Source organism: Emydura macquarii, unplaced genomic scaffold (assembly GCF_026122565.2).
Source record: "Emydura macquarii macquarii isolate MOO-44397 ecotype Brisbane River unplaced genomic scaffold, CSIRO-AGI_Emac_v2 contig_3692, whole genome shotgun sequence".
NCBI classification, from domain to species: domain Eukaryota; kingdom Metazoa; phylum Chordata; order Testudines; family Chelidae; genus Emydura; species Emydura macquarii.
In genome coordinates this window covers 10,751,597-10,767,615 of record NW_027133829.1, presented here as the reverse complement: position 1 = coordinate 10,767,615, position 16,019 = coordinate 10,751,597, and the positions used below count along the sequence as shown (strand labels likewise).

Sequence of the window (16,019 nt, the reverse complement as noted above, 5' to 3'; positions counted from 1 at the left end):
GACACAGTATTGAAATAGCAATCTCCCCACTGCCAATTACAGAGGTAAAATAACTCTCTTCTTCTACTCGAGATCCCCCTGTTTATGCATATTAGCCCTTTTGACCACAAAGTTGCACTGGAAACTCATGTTCAGACGATTATCTATCATAACCCCCCAAGTCTTTTTTCAGAGTCTCTCCTTCTCAGGATAGACTCCCCCGTGCTGTCAGTATGACCTCTATTCTTCGCTCCTAGATGTATGATTTGACATTTGGTTCTATTAACATGCATGTTGTTTGCTTGTGCCTAGTTTACCAAGCGATCCAGATTGCTCTGTATCAGTCACCTGTCTTTCATTATCTACCAGTCCTCCAATGTTTGTCATCCACAGACTTTACCTGTCATGATTTTGTTTTCTTCCAGGTCACTGATAAAAATGTTAAATAGTGTAGGGCAAGACCCGACTAAAAACACTCTCGCTTGATGATGATTCTCTGTTTACAAGTACATTTGGAGACTTCGTAGCAGGCTTGCTATGGAGCAGGCTTGAGGTGCACCTGCAGAACTGTTTGGGGAAGCCACAGAGTGCGATAGCAGGGGATATTCTGAATCTGGATTAGAGGTGCACTGGCAGAGTTTGGGAATGGGTGGGGGGTGTTGTGAGTTCAGGACTAGAATGACAGGTGGTGCTGCAGGTCACGATGGGGGTGCATTTGGGTCCCTTCCGTAGTGTTTTTCGTCATTGTCTGAGCTCCTCTGCTCACTTGAATGGGCTCTAAAAACAACAAAAAAAAACCCCTCTGAATTCACCTCAATAAATACGAGGTGCCATAACACAGTGCTGTAATCTCTCTCAGGTTTGGAGAATCCTTGCACACAAATCCAGTACTGGAATGCACAGAGCAAGGAGAGAGAGCATTCCTGCGCCTGTGTTTCTCATGGCCTTGCACGTACCTGTTTAAACAACCCCTTTTTCCTGTGGGACTAAAGCTAGACGTTGAAGTTACAAAGTTGAAGTGCTGCCTGTGCTCTGCCTGAGCTGGTTTTCCCTAGAGAGGGTGAAGGGCAGAGCTAATTGGATCCTGCCTCTGCTTTCTCTCTAGGAGGCTGCAAAGTTTCTTCTTCTTCTCTTATCAGTCCAACAGACACTAAATTTAGATCCAAGCCACTCGGTGATGATGGTAGTTAAAATAAATCCTCCTTGGTCTGGGCGAACCTCCTTTCCTCCCTTCAGATGACTTACAGGTCTCACTCGACGTGCTGCTCTTGGCAAGAAGTTTCACTTCCACCTTAGCTCTTCTTGGTGGGATGGCTGGAAAAGTTGAGAACTAGGTTTGCATTCATCTCTGTATGTGGGTTGGCCTGGGTAAATCCTGCCTGGAGATGGGAATAAAGCCCTAACTGTGATGGAGTCATAGAAAGTAGAGATGGCAAAGGCCTGTCGGGTCCCATCTGGCCCATTCTGCAGGAGATGGTGCAAGATAGTTCTCGAGAGAGTGATTTCTAATGCTTTGTGAATGGAGAATTGGACCCTTTCTCTTGTCTGTGTGTGTGCATATATGTGCTGCTTGCAGTAGAGAGAAGGGGATACTTTTCCACCTGGTGTTTGGAGAAGGCCATTGGAAATGGTTCCTGTGACATTTGGCAGTTTGTGCATCTATTGCAGGGAGAGGAGTTGTGATCAGTGCGATGGGGATCGCTCAAATTAATCTTCGCTATTTAACTAAATGTTAATGACCTTTGCTCTTCTCCTGGCTATGTCCGCACTTAAAATGCTACAGCGGAATAGCTGCAGGGCTGCCGCATTTCAGTGTAAATGCTCACTACAGCGATAGGAGGGGTTTTTCTGACAGGTGGTCGCTTGGTCGACAGAAGAATTCCTCCATTGACCTAGCGCTGTCTACACTGGGGTTTAGATGGGCATAACTATGTCTCTCAGGGGTGTGGATTTTTCACACCCCTGAGAGATGTAGCTGTGCTCAGAGGGCAGTTAGGAAGGTGGTCCAAGTAAGGGCAGGAGAGCAGAGGTGTGGATGGGGCAGAGTCATGCAGGGTCTGGAAGGTGTGGACAAGAAACCCACCTTTGCTGTGAAAGTTTAAGGGCAAGTCAGTGAAAAGAGCCAAAAAGGGGAGTGACTGTGTCTGAGCAGAGCGCATGGAAGGTGGCTTTTTTAGCAGCAGCAGCTTGGATAGAATGGAAGGGGCTGGGAAGCCGCAGAAGAGGTGACCAAGCCATGGTCAAGGAGGAGATGTTGGCCGTGTAAGACTGGAAAGAGAGACCAGGGTAGAGAGAGTGGGCTGCTGTGTCCATGAGGCCAAATGAGGTCCTCCAGGAACAGAGTATAGGGAACAGGGAATTCCGTTCATTATGGAACAACAGCTCACTGGGTTTATCAGAGTGTTATTGGGGCTAATCTGTTAATATGGTTGGCAGTCGTAGTTTGGTGCATTGTTAGTCACTGTTTGAAACATTGGCACATTCACTTGCAAAATGGGGAGTGTTAGCTTTGTTGGTCTCCCCAAATTCCATTCTGAGTAATTCTATTCTACCTCTGAAGTTCTCACCGTAGTTTCTGCGGGATGCTGGATGTTGTTCTAAACTGTTGTGTAGCCTTGCTGGGGACTGTTGAATAGCTACTATATTCCACCCTAGAAGCAGCTGCATTTCAGCAGTGGATGTGTGGGTGTTATGAATCAAGTTGATCATAACATGGATTGCAGTCTAAAAAGTATGTACGTGAGAAGAGATTTTTGATAGTAGCTGGCTCTTTAATCTAGTAGAAAAAGGCATAACGAGATCTAATGATTGTAAACTGAAGCTAGACAAATTGAGGCTAGAAATAAGATGCAATTTATAATAATTAACCGTTAGAACAACTTTTTCCTAGGAACGTAAGATGTATTCTCTATCGCTTGCAGTTTTTCAATCAAGACTAGGTGCCCCTCTGAGATGCTGTTGCTCAAACAAAAGTTATGGGTTTGCTACAGCGATTATTGAGCGGGGTTCTCTGGCCCATACTTTGCAGGAGGTCAGGTTAGAGGATCGTTATGGGCCCTTCTGGCTCTATAATCCATGAACTTTCTAAAACACTCGCTCTTTAGGCTGAACTCTTCCATGCTTGATCTCTGCCTGGAGAGGAAAATCTTCAGCAAGTTTGAGTGGAATCCCTTTGAGCCTCTTTCAGCTGAGGGGTGAGTGGGGGGAAATAATCTCTTCCCACTGTTTAAAAAATGTCAAGAATTTTATTTTAAGATAAAGCTACAAACCGAAATGGCTGTAATGGGGAACTTGGCATGAATTTAGCCTTCAGGGAGGACTGGGACTTTTTTGCTTAAGTTGGAGGTGGGGGGGGGGCCTGGCTTTGATTTTACTGAGGACAGGAGCTTTTGTAACTTTGAAGTGGTGTGTGCGCAGTAGAAAATTCCCAGTCTGCAGGTGCACATTGAACTGTTGCACAGCTAGTGAAGGGCTAGGTTGTGCCTTCCACTGTATCAGTGCCCCGGGGAGATGGAGGAAGCTCTTGCCTGCCCAGGAGACCGTCATTGTGTCCCTACCGGCATTCCGATGTGCCATGCTTACCAGCCCCTAGGGACGGCTCTGGGTGGTGGGGGTGTGAGCCAGGCTACGTTGCACCCGCCTTCCCTCCCACCTGCGTCATGAGAGTTGTGCCTGTGGGAACATGTGCCACACCTGAACAGTAAAGGCAGACCTGCTCGCACTGCATGCTTCCCCTGCAATGCCTAGCATCTCCAGACAGTACTACTGAGGCAATGCTCCTCTCTTCCTCGGCCAGCATGGTTCAGGTCCTGAGTTTCTAGCCAGTTCGGTATGTGCTAGTTGGTTACTTATGGAATTGGAGTAAGAATGTGAACATGGCTGTATTGTGTGACTTCCACATACTGCACCAGTGCTTTGTGGCTCACTGTGTCTGTCTTTATCTGCAGAGCGGCTGGCATTCCCGTGAAGGAAAGAGTGAAGGTCTCTCAGAACTGGAGGCACGGGCGCTGCCGGAGGGAAACGCTCCTGAAATGGAAACGCAAGCAAGTGGTCTCTTTCTCTTTTACCCAGTTTTGTGGCAGCCAATAGGTGACACTGGGTTTGCCTCTGGACTTTGATTTCAGACTGTTCTAGGCCCCTTGTGATCTTTAGGGTCTTAAAAGTGACACAGATGAGGCTGCTTTGCCTTTTGGTACTCCTTATGAGACTGGGATGGGATAACTGGAGGTGCTGCCTAGCCCACAAGATACCAAACCTAAGTGCCTGGTCTCATCTGTCAATAATGAGCCCGTGGTGCCTCTCCCAAGAATAGAGGTTGGGTCATATTCCAGCCTGGGTAAATGCATTCTGCTTCTTCAGTTCCCCATGCAGTACTAGTTGGATACAGTGTTCTTCGCTTCAGATCCTAAACTGTTGAGTGATTTGCCTTCAGAGCCTTGTCTGCATCTTGTCTCATACCACTGCCCAGCTCCTAATCTGCGCTCTGACAGTAGAACGTGCTTTGCTGCGCCTTAGGTCTGGAATATATCCCTGGAGCTAATATAGTATATGCACATCTCTCCTTCAGATCCCTCCTCAAGATTCACGTATTTTGTTCATTGCCTTCCACTCTTGGGCCACCACGTGGCCTTTGTCCTGGACACAGTCCACAAATCTTAAAATATTACCTTCGTTCCTCCCCCAGTATAACAAGGCGCATATGTAGTACTAAGGGCTGGTCTGCACTACAGAGTTTTGTCGACAAAAGTCAGCTTTTGTCGACAGAACAGCGGAAGTGCACACACTGAATTGCTCCTCCCACCGCTGTAACTCCCCTGCTATGCCGACATAATAAAACCACCTCAATGAGAGGTGTAGGTTATGTCGGTTGCAGTTAGGGCGACGCAGTGTCAGTCTAGACCCTGCGTCCCTGACCCTGCTGCCGGTGGGGAGCGGGCGGGGTGGGGGCGAGAAGTCGAGGCAGCTGGACCTTGCTTCCCAGGGTGAGAAGCCTCTGGCAGCTTCCCCCAACTCCTGGTGGGGAATGGGGAGTGGGAGGGGCAGCCTGCCAGGAGCCTGTGGGGCAGCCGGGTTGCCAGCACATCTTAGAGACCGGCCTCTCAGCTCCCCACATTTGCCCCTCTTAGGTTGGTGGAAGCGCTTCTAGTGAGGATGCGCACCACCGACCCAAGGAGGGTCATGTGGACATCAGCCACCGCAGTAATTAATGCACGGGCTGTAAGTCGAACTAACCTAGGTCGACTTATCTTTGTAGTGTAGACAAGGCCTAAGTAGAGGTGATTGTGATTATTAACTCATTGTGTGTGCTGCATCCAAAGCCATGCTATGTGCTTTGCAAAACAATTAGGAAGACAAGATCTCTTGCCTGAGACCCCTTGCCTCTTGTGAGTGCAGCCAAAACTTCAGTGAGGCTGAAGACAAATGAGGGAGACTTTAGCTTGTCATCTCCTATGGGAGGGAAGCTGCCATTTCATTCTTCTGTGAAATGTTATGCAAGCCCGTGGCCCTGTGTGAAGAGTTAAAGGTGGCAATTGTGCTGTATTGATGTGCACTGTTAAAAATGTGCCACGTTCCACCCCAGAGGAAGTTGCATTTCAGTGACCGATAATTTGGTCGAGTTTGCATACCCATATTTGTGTAGCACTCGGGATTATTTGGGATGAAGAGTTCTGTAAATGTCAGAGATCATTAATAAACTGGTCTATCAAGTGACAGTTCATTAACTAATTTAATGAAGCTGCCATCCAAACTACTTTGTCTTCCCTATTTTGCTCTTATCCTTAATTAAAACATGTTGCTTTTTCTTATGAAAAAGCTGTAGAAAATGGTAAAAAGTTAGTTAAATTGCATCCGAGAGAGACTCTCTGAGACAAGTGCTAGAGTAGTCTATGGGGAAACTGGATATTCACTTGGATGAGATGGCTGCACAGCATTGCAGGAAGGAAGAGGAAATCAAAGGCCACCACAGAACAAAAGCTACCACTGCAAAGATGCCATGACCGCAGGGAGTCTTAAGTATTTAATATCTAAGTCTCTAGATTCCTTAGCGGGAGCACATCAGTGGCATATTGAGAGAGCGTACCTATTTCCCAGCTGTGATGCTATACTAAGGCCTGTCCTCCTGGGAACATGTCCTGGGATGGCCAATAGCTGTCTAACTTGTTACTGTTGTCATTGTCTCTGCAGTCTGATGCCGTGGATATATTTAGATGGCGAGTATCTCTACCTGTCCCAGGCAGAAGTTATCCGGGCCTACCGGCTTCGTCCAGACAGTACAGGCCTACAGCGCCGGCCTCAAGCCATCTTCTCCGGCCACCAGGAGGATGTGTGTCGATTTGTTCTTGCCAGCTCCCACATCATCAGTGGAGGAGGGTAAGCTCAGTTCTGCGGCGGGGAGAGGCTTTGGGGACTGGGACCAGGGCTCTTCAGCTGTGGTGGTAAGGTAGAGGAATTAATTTCCTAGGCACTCTGGATAAATCCGTTCCAGAGCAGAAAGCTTTATTTGCCATCTGGTGCTCCATGTTCCATCATATTTAGCTTGTGCTGCTCCTTTCCTGCCAGTCTGATTTGCTTCTTCCCTAGAGAGAGACCTCCAGATGTAGGAGACAAGCACAGCCTTGTGCTAATGACCCATTCAATCCTTGATCTTTTTGCAGATGCTGCTGACGAGGGTGCTAAGCGGTGCCAATTGTGCCAGGGATTGGGAGGGTGACTGAAAGGACAGTGTGTCTCAACGTCAAGGGGCATGATATTCAGAACTGGCCATTCACTAGATACAGTTGTGCACACAAACAACTTGCATTTACCTGGTCTTTTGCAAGTGAAATGACCTAGTTTCTAGGATGCTCATCTTTGGTACCTAAGCACTAGAGTAGAAAGCACAGGCGATCTTGGTAAATGCCCAGAAAGGGAAGTGCACACACAGTCTTGGGACTCTTCCCTATGACATATAACCTGAAAACAAGTTGCAAAGGTTGAAAAACACACAGACATGTTCCAGTTTCTCTAACTTTATTGGCATAACAAGGTAGCAAATTGTTTGCGGAGTTAATACCATTCGTTCAGCCTCTAGGTCGAATCTTGCTCCCGTGCTGTCTGGCTGTCTTGGGGGGAGGGATGTGGCAAAAGGGCCTCCTTGCCCACCTGCCACCCCACCTCACCGCGCAGCTCTGGACAGGACTCCACATCCACCAGAGGAGGGAATGGTTGCTGTGCTGGTTTGCGCAACATGGTCCTATCTGGGCTTTGAGAAGGCCCCAGGCTGGTGAGAACGTGCTGCCATCTGCAGCAGATCAGGCCTGGAATGACCAGAAATAGACTCTAATGAGAACATGGGGAGGGGAGAGAGAATGAATCATCCATTCCCCTGGGATTGCAGGTGTTCTGGTCCTCATGCCGTGCTACCGAGCGTTAACTGGAGATGCACTCACCAAGTGGTGATGCTTTAGTTGCCCTGGAAAGATGACCACTTCCCTCTCGGGGTTTTATGTTACAGAGATGGAAATATCGTCCTCTCTAAAGTCCATAGCTCCTTCAGCATCAAGTTCTCTGCGCACGAACAGGAGGTGAACTGTGTGGATTGTCAAGGTGGCATCATTGTGAGTGGCTCCCGGGACAGAACAGCAAAGGTGAGCAAGAATCACTCCGTAGCCACAGGTGCTGAGTCTGAGAAGTGAGCTGTGAGTGCTGCGTGTGTTTAAAGAGGGGGAGAATGAAACCTTGAGCCCTGCACTTGCCTCTCTGTGTGGGGAGCAAAATAAACCTTGCTTTGGTTTCTGGAGAGGCAGAGCCGTTTGCCATGTCAGCCCACCAAGAAAGGGATACAGCAGCAGCTGGGGAAACTAGCCACTGGCTTCACATGTGAGGGGAATAGAAATGGGCTGCCTAGATTGTTCTCACTTCACTTTGAGTTTGCCTACGTGTGGTGGGGTTTAGGCTTGGCCCTATAATGCTATTGTAACAGGTATTTTCCCTTTGTTAGTCTCTCTCAAATTTCATCCCAAGCGTTTGAGATTGTCTCTGTTTTGTGGGCTCTTACTTATGGCGTTATTCCAAGTTATAAAAAACTTTCCTAGGATATGTTTTTTGTCAAAAGGCCTGAAGTGTGCATGGACAGCCACGAAAGTGACTGTAAAAATGAGTTCACAAGGCCCCACTTTTTTCTTCTTTGTTACTTCCATATCAGATTGGATCCGTTTAGATAGTATCTGCTGTGTCTAGGCTTCTTAAGGCCGGGACTTATTTGCTTAGCTCTCTGCCCTGATTGTGCAGTGCTGTGTTGCTGGATGAAGTGAGAGAATAATTCTCCAGTGTGGTTTTCAGTTTAGTTTTAAATGTCCCAAATGACGGTGCTTCCAGCACTTCCCTTGGGAAACTGGTTTACAGTCTTAAAAGCTCTCACTGACCACACGTTTCCCCTGACATGTAGGTGATCGTACTATCATGATGTATAAAGATCATTACATTTTTATTTTTCATGATTGGGCATTTGCCAGCATCAGTAGGTGGTGAATCTGTCCGTATCTAATGTAAATATGTGACTCCAATTACCGTTACTGACACCCCTGTGAGACAGGGCAGTGCTATTATCCCCATTTTACAGACTAGGAACTGAGGCAGAAAGAGAGACAAGGTGACTTTACCAAGGTCACACGGGACATCTGTTAGAACAGGGAATTGAACTTGGATCTTTCAAGTACCAGGAAGTGCCCTGACCATTGGACCATCCTGTCCTGCTCAGCTTGGCTGGCCACTCTGGATAGTTCTAACACAGGGTCACCCTAAATTCAAAAGCCGGGTTCCCGCAGAACACAATTTTTGGGCGCAGTTGGCCTCGGCTCAAATGAGTTTGAAGCCGGTTTGGCACCCAAGTATAAACTGTGCTCAAGTAGGATCGTGGGGCCTGTGTGTCGGGGCAGCACATTCTCTCAGCTCGCCTTGGCAGGAGCAGGACAGTCCTCTTGTGACCTTGAGAAGAAACTCCCAAAAGTCAAAGGGCATTTTTTTTTCTTCTTTTTTTTTTAATTTTGCCCAGTTCTGCAGCTAAAATAAGCTTGCCCACCAGACAGCCCCATGTGATCATAATGGACAGAGTCGCTTTTATTTTTACCGAGTGATTTTTCTTGGGTGTGCTGTAACTTCTTTGGTGCCTGGAAGGGAATCCTTAGACGTACTTACAGGGAGCTCTAAGTGCAGTGGATGCTATTGAGGGCTCTCCGGAGTGTTGATTAGGGCTAAGCTCCGAGTAGCTGCTAATGTACATTCCTCACTGATAGGCACCCGATAGCGTGCTCTGAGCAATATTTTTAACCTGTAGGAGATAGGGATGCCTTAAAAGAGTTAAGCTTTTCTGCTGCTTTTGCTGACACTAGGTGCTAAATTCCCCGCTGACGGGAATAGCCTGCAATCCTGGGCATTATCGACAAACAAACAAATAGGGCACTCCCAGCTTTGAAGTCTTTAAGCAAAACATTAGGCGAGGGGAGAAAAAGGGAGCTAAGGGCTAGAGTCCTGAGATCCATCAAAGCTCAAGAGGGGGAAGGGGGCTTTGGGATCGGGGGGGCTCTGGCAGAACCCCACGCTGTGCTCAGACCTGTTCATCTCTAAGGAAGGCAAGAGGGGCACTGGCTGAAAGCCCAGTGGCCAGAGCAGTCCTCACAGGGTGCGTTAGTGTAAGGTGTGTGTGTGTTGGCAGTGGTGGGGGAAGGGATAGAATTCTTCCAGGCTGCTGGGAGGTCAAGGGCCTTGCCCTCTCTGTGTTTCTATTGTTTGAAAATGCCCAGGGGGTGGGCTTAAAGAGCCAGGGCCTATGGAGATGGGGTGATCCTTGTGCTCCCGGAAGACAAGCTGGCAATTCATGTCAAAGATGGCACAAATGGACATACCCAATTATGTTCCAGAAACGGGGGACGCTCTCCCACGCTCCGGGGTGATTTGAACAGACCCTACTCCGGTTGTCCTGTCCTGTCTCAGGAAGCTGTGCACTGCGCTCTCTGTAGTAACAGGTCCCTGCCCTGAAGAGCTTGCAGCGTGATTTTTGGCTGTTCCGTGGAGTGAGAATGACGATCCGCTGGGCTGGGCGGGGGTTGTGAGAAGATGAGGGTCATGGCAATAAAATCGCGTGTGGACACAATTTAGCCATATGCTTTTCCTGCTGCTTCAAGGCTTTCCACATCATTGTATTATTGAGAGTTCATTCAGAAGATCAGGGAGCGGGTGGTTCTCTTCAAATACAGGCTTGGACACCTGCGCCCTTCCCCCGGCTGCTTCTGGGGGATCTGACGTAGTGCCTCTCTCTGTCTCTAGGTTTGGTCCCTGTCCTCCGGCAGAGCTGGGCATTGTTTACACACAGTGCAGACCGAGGACCGGGTCTGGTCCATCGCCATTAGTCCATTATTAAGGTAATCAAGAACTTTTTGTTAATCATTTTAACAGGTACTGCTTACCTTCCTCCCCCCCACCAACTGCCTATCCCCCGGTACTCTGCATTTGCAAATCTATCCAAGGTAGCGGTGCAATGGTCTAGGAACTTGATACAGGTGGAGGCAGATGGGGAGGGAACAGGCAGAGTGTGAATCACTGTAGCCCTCTACAGGGGCAGGGGTGTTAGGGGGAGTATGCTTGGGTCAGTGCCTATCAGACCCATGTAGTCCCAGTCCTGAAAGCGACCCTTTCGTGTTCCATCCCTGCCTGCTTCCTTGTTTGTCTGCTGAGTGAGAGCCGCTCAGTTCTACGCGCAGAGCTTGCTTTTTACTCCTCTCAGCCAGGATGGAGCTGTGGAGAAATGAGGCCGATCCGATTCTACATCCTGCACTGACATGGCTGCCGGCTCAGCTCTGACTCCAGCCACTTGTCTGGATGTGAGTGGAGCACAAAGCGGTCCTCCTGAGGTCGAGCTGGGCCTGTGGGGCCAGTGGTGTTAGAGTGATCTCCGTTTGCTTGGGAACGGAGCAAATTGGATAGGGAAGGTCGTTAATGGAAAGTAAATGGAATGTGAAGCTGCTATTTTCCAGCCTGTCTTCTGAACTTAACCCCGCTCCTGAGAGAGCAGTTGAGGCATTAGGATTGTAACTGTTCAGCAGAGGCTATCGAGGTGTTGCATACAGCAGCTAGTCTAGAAACCGCAGCCTCTTCCAATCTGTTGATCAAAGAGCCTGCGCCTCCCATTTCAGAGAAGGTGAAACGATGATAAACTCTGAGAAACCGAGCCCGTGTCCAGTCAGTCGTACAAACGGACAGGCAGTGAACTGCTTGTGTGCGTGTGCTGCTGCGTTGTCCTTTGCATCGTCCCTTCTGCAGGAGAGCTGCCTCCTTTGCTATCCCCCGGGGGGACGTAAAAGGATCCCAAATTACTCTGCAGACTGTGGGCCATATTTAGTACTGGGCTCTAGCCCATGTGCCCTAGTTGTCCCCGTCACAATGGACGCTGCACCCTGCAGTGCTCCATTGGGCTCTGCCATCCCTGATTTTCAATGGACTTATCCAGGGATGAATTTTAGACCTGTCCAATGCCAAGAATTTCCCTGGAGAACTTGTCCTCATTAGATTTCCAAGCCGGTTTTGCAGCCCCGCCATTTGACATGGGCTGTGTGTGCGTGGAGGGGGGGCGACGTTAAGCATTCAGAAGGATCTGAACCTCCAGCCCAGCTGAGTGTCACCTGGCTGGTAGTTCCATGATGCTTTGAGTGTGTGTCCGTGTAGTCGTATCAGTGGTGACCCAAGGCACTAGGGTTGGCGGCTTTGTTGGCCTCCAATCCGTTGGCTGAGGCCCGCATGGTTTTCCTTTCAGCCGGCGTCTGTTGGTCCTTCTGCCATGGCTGGGAAGAGCCGTGCAGCATGCTGCTTTATTCTCCTAAGTGATGACCTGTTGAGCTGGCCTCTTGTCAGGACACTGTCTCCTCTCCCCGGCGTGCACACACTCGTGCACACTCTCTGTCACAATATTTACCTAGCGTCCTTTTCCCCCCGCTGGGTGATAAATGGGCGGCTGCAGAGCAGCTACCCCGCAAACGAGCGGGCTCGAATCACACTCTCGTTTTATGAGACCGCGAATCCCACCAGCCTCCCCGCTCGCTGCCCCTCCATGTTTTTTTTTTTTTTTTTTTAAAGAATTAGAGCCGATTAGCCACGTCATTAATTCTTCAATTTGACGGCTGATATAGCAGGGCCCGAAACACACTGCTGACCCCGTATAATGGAAACCCCGCTCCTTAACATATTGACGATGGGAGAAGTTAATTAAAATTCCACAGAGTGAAGGTGTCGGCTAACCTATAAACCTGTCGCTTTTAAGGACAAATCGCTGCCATCCTAGAAGAGAGAGGGGATCAGAGCAGGGGCAGGCAGGAGGGTATGGGAGTGGGGGAGCAGGAGCAAGGGGCAAGGGCCGGGGGAGATGGATTTTCACTAATAAACTTGTTTGCTGTTTAACGAGCTTGTATCCAAAATCGTCTCTGATTTCTAGCCATGCCAGCTATTGGGAGGCTCATTGTCCCTGCCTGAGCCCTGGGTCTTGAGAATCTGTGTCCGGCAGCCGGCACTGAAGTGCAGCCAAACGCCTCTGTGGTGGAACACAGAAGTTCTTTAACCATGCAAAGCCAGAGCGCACAGCAGTTAGGACAGGAAGTAAAGAGTGCCACCAAATCAACTTGAAACTGCAGGGGTGTTTAGACAGAATCCAGTTTCTTAAATTGGTATTTGGCCGGGATACAGGAGTTAAAACCCCAACCATCTGGAAAAGCACCATGTATTTTTTAATAATCACCATTGGTCAACTCTTCCGTTTCCCCTCTTCTTTTCCTGTATCCCAGGTCTTTTGGTCTTTTTCCTCTGGAGCATCAGAGATGACCACGTCTGGAGATGGGGGGAGTGGATGGGGTGGGCCAGGGCTCCTGAACTGGCACTGATTGTTCTCTTGTTCATCTGCTATCCTGTCTGGTTCTTGCTCACATGCTCAGGGTCTAGCTGATCGCCATATGTGGGATCAGGAAGGGATTTTCCCCTCTGGTTGGATTGTCAGTGACCTTGGGTTTTTTGCCTTCCTCTGCAGCGTGGGGTGTGGGTCAAATGCCAGGATTACCTGGGTATGTGCCACTTAACCATTTCCCTGCCATTATGGGGGCCTGGAGCACTGTGGTCCCTCTTAATCTCTGCCTGTGACACACAATAGTCTAGTCTCCTGTGAGCTGTAATACTTTGGTCCAGTTTCTGTTGGGTTTTGGGTGCAGGTGCTGGGTGGGTGGGTCTGGTGGCCTGTGCTATACAGGAGATGAACTGGTGATCCCTTCTGGCCTTACACCCGTATGACTTTTCCTCATGGAGCACATAATCCGTCCCTTGTGTGGGGACATTGGTTCGGTTGGCAGTGCTCCCTTCTGACTGCCACAATTTCCTGCTGCCTCACGGTTTCTTGGGAGGGCTCCCATCCAGTTGCTGCCTGAACCTGACTCGACATTCCTGGTCAGAATTCGTAAATGCCCTCAGACGTTCTATTTTTGTTTCAAAAAAATAAATTAAAAAAATCTAAACCATGGGCACTATCGGTGCGCCCCCTTGCAATAAGTAAAGCTGGAGTTACGAGGTGGGCACTTCGCTGTGTAAAAACGTTTCTTTGTATGCAAGTTCTCTGCAGCAATTAATTTTCTTTGCACCCTATGAGAGCTGCATGTGCGCGGATAATTCAGAGGTTCTATGTACTCCGCCGAGACGCTAGTTCGGAACCTCCTGGAATCGTAGCTGCTTTGTGTGTCACAACGGAGATCCCGCTCTGTCCTGTAGTTTCAATGCACCGGGGAGGACTATTTCCTGGGCCGTCTGTCGTGTCGCTATACTGAGGAGGTGGGGTTAGCTGTCTGAGCGGGTACTGATAAGCTCTGTACAGAGAGCGGTGCTCTGACGAGGAAATGGATCAGGCAGGAGGTTAATCCCAACTGTGGGGTTAAAGGAATTTTACAAGAGTCTGAATTCTGCTAGTGCTGCTAACGCAAATCGTCCCGGGGAGCTGGATTAGGCTGTAGATTTGGAAAGTGGTAGCACCCTAGAGCCAGGGATATTGCCTGAAAAGCACCATTCGTAGAGTAAAGGGAGAGTGACAAAGAAAAGGGGCGTTGGTGTGAACGGCCTCTGTGTCTCACTGCTGCACTTTACTCCCCATAACGTCTTCCCTGTGTTACTGAAGGTGAAAAGGCTTCCTCTTCATACTGAACTTCTCCCTTCTAGGACAACAAATCAAATCTGTCCCTTGGAGATAGCACTCCAAAGTTCTAGCCTTTCTCGTGGTGATTGGGTGGCCTGCCTGAAGAGTGTGTGAGGTGGGGCCATAGGCATTTTGCCAGTGAATGGAGGTCCACACCCCAAAACCCACTATCACAGTTGGCATCTCCAGGCCCCGTCGCAAGCAAATTCAGCAGAGAGGATTACGTGGACTGTGGAGGTTTCATTGCCTTCCTAGGCCTGGAGATGGTCCTCCACAACTGGGGTTGGCTCGCTGCGCAGTGTGGGGTACATGGTGCTACTGCTGCCTTGGCTAGATTTGTTCAGTGGGTGCAGAGGACTTTGATCTTCAGGGTTAGCAATCAAACACCTTTTAAATACACATATCTATAATTGATTTATTTAGGAAGTTTGAACAAATTCATAAATTCTTGCCATGTAAATATGAGAAACAAACCAATCATTCCAACAGTTAGTGTTTGTTTAAAGAGATGTTACAGGGTCATATCTTTCTATTTAACAGGTTGTCACCTTATTATAGAGTGAGCAGCATACAACACCTATAATGTTTCATTTCTAGTGATTGTATTAAATCAAGCACCTTTTAACTGCATTCAGTTTACTGGAACTCCTCCCCATGCAAGTTTTGCATCTGGTCTGTCAAGGAGTGGGGGGGGGTCGAAACTTTGATCTTTTGGCTCTTGGGGTAACCCTCTCCTTTTTGATGCCCGCGGAACCATACCATTGAGTTGTGTGACTTCCTCCTTGGTATGTAACACATTCATTCTAGTGGTAGGGCCAGCAGCACAATTTTGGAGCTCCCTGACAAAGTCACATGAGGTAAAGTCACATCATGTTCAGGCTCCTCTCCCTCACCAGCTCTGCTCTCTCTCTCCTCTTGAGATCAGTACAGCTAGCAGCTCTGCTGATCAGTGCCCTGAGAGCAGGCGATCACACAGTAATGTGGCAGATTTGGGGCTTTGGGGAAGAATTTGGGGGTGTTGGTAAGCTGGACTGCAGCTTCCAAAAACTAGCTCTTCACTGTGATAGCTAATGCTGCAGTTAAGGTTGCAAAGGCACTTCCACTCTAAACCCCTCTCCCTAGCTGCGAATACATTTGCCTTTTGAACTCTGTGTAATCTGTGTTAATTTTTCGTTTAACGCTGCTTACTGTGGTGACTTATTTGTGTTTGGGGACCAGTCCAAGTTTGCATGAAATGAACCGATTCAAATTTGCAAAGTGAATCCAAGCCTCTGGGGTTTCAAGTGGAATAGCTGCACCTTCATGCTTCATGTCTCCCAAAGGTGAGGGAAGCCAGGAAAGAGAAGCGATCGCTGTGCAGCATTTGATTTGGGGCTAAGTTTATGGAGAAAACAGGGTGTCTGCGCTCAGCATTTATGGTTTCAGAAACACAGGGTTTGCAGTGTGTCATGCTGTCTAAAAACAGCTTTAGTGAGGAGAACCTAACTGCAGCTCAGTACTTTTTTTATGATGGAGAGGCTTGTAAACTGGAAAAAGACATAGTGGACTCAGAAAAGAATTTGACTTTATTCTCAGCGATTCAGAAATCCTTTGGCACTTATTTACTAAAAAGTGCTAGGTTTCAAAACCCCTTTTACCCAAGCTAACTCCTTCCGTTCCTTCAGTGTTTGCCTCCTAGATTTTAAACAATTTGGGGCAGGGAGGACTGTCTTCTGTTCTCCTCCTCCAAGCATACTGGCACTTAAAACAAACACATGAATGATCACACAGGTACAGTTGAATTTTCAAAAATGCTTCCGTGTCAGGTGCGGTTCTGTGCTTGCAGGTTAAGGCAGGTGCACACCTT

At 48.5% G+C, this 16,019-nt stretch overlaps 1 protein-coding gene across 2 annotated transcripts in view; it reads left to right on the top strand.

Moving 5' to 3' along the window:
- The window catches only part of FBXW4 (F-box and WD repeat domain containing 4), an 87,920-nt gene that overhangs the window by 12,759 nt on the left and 59,142 nt on the right, over positions 1–16,019 (top strand). For both annotated transcript variants that reach the window (XM_067537110.1, XM_067537109.1), the window contains exons 2-5: positions 3,927–4,022; positions 6,166–6,351; positions 7,475–7,607; positions 10,285–10,379. In XM_067537110.1, coding sequence (XP_067393211.1) covers positions 3,927–4,022; positions 6,166–6,351; positions 7,475–7,607; positions 10,285–10,379 — 510 coding nt within the window. The remainder of the gene's footprint in view (positions 1–3,926; positions 4,023–6,165; positions 6,352–7,474; positions 7,608–10,284; positions 10,380–16,019) is intronic.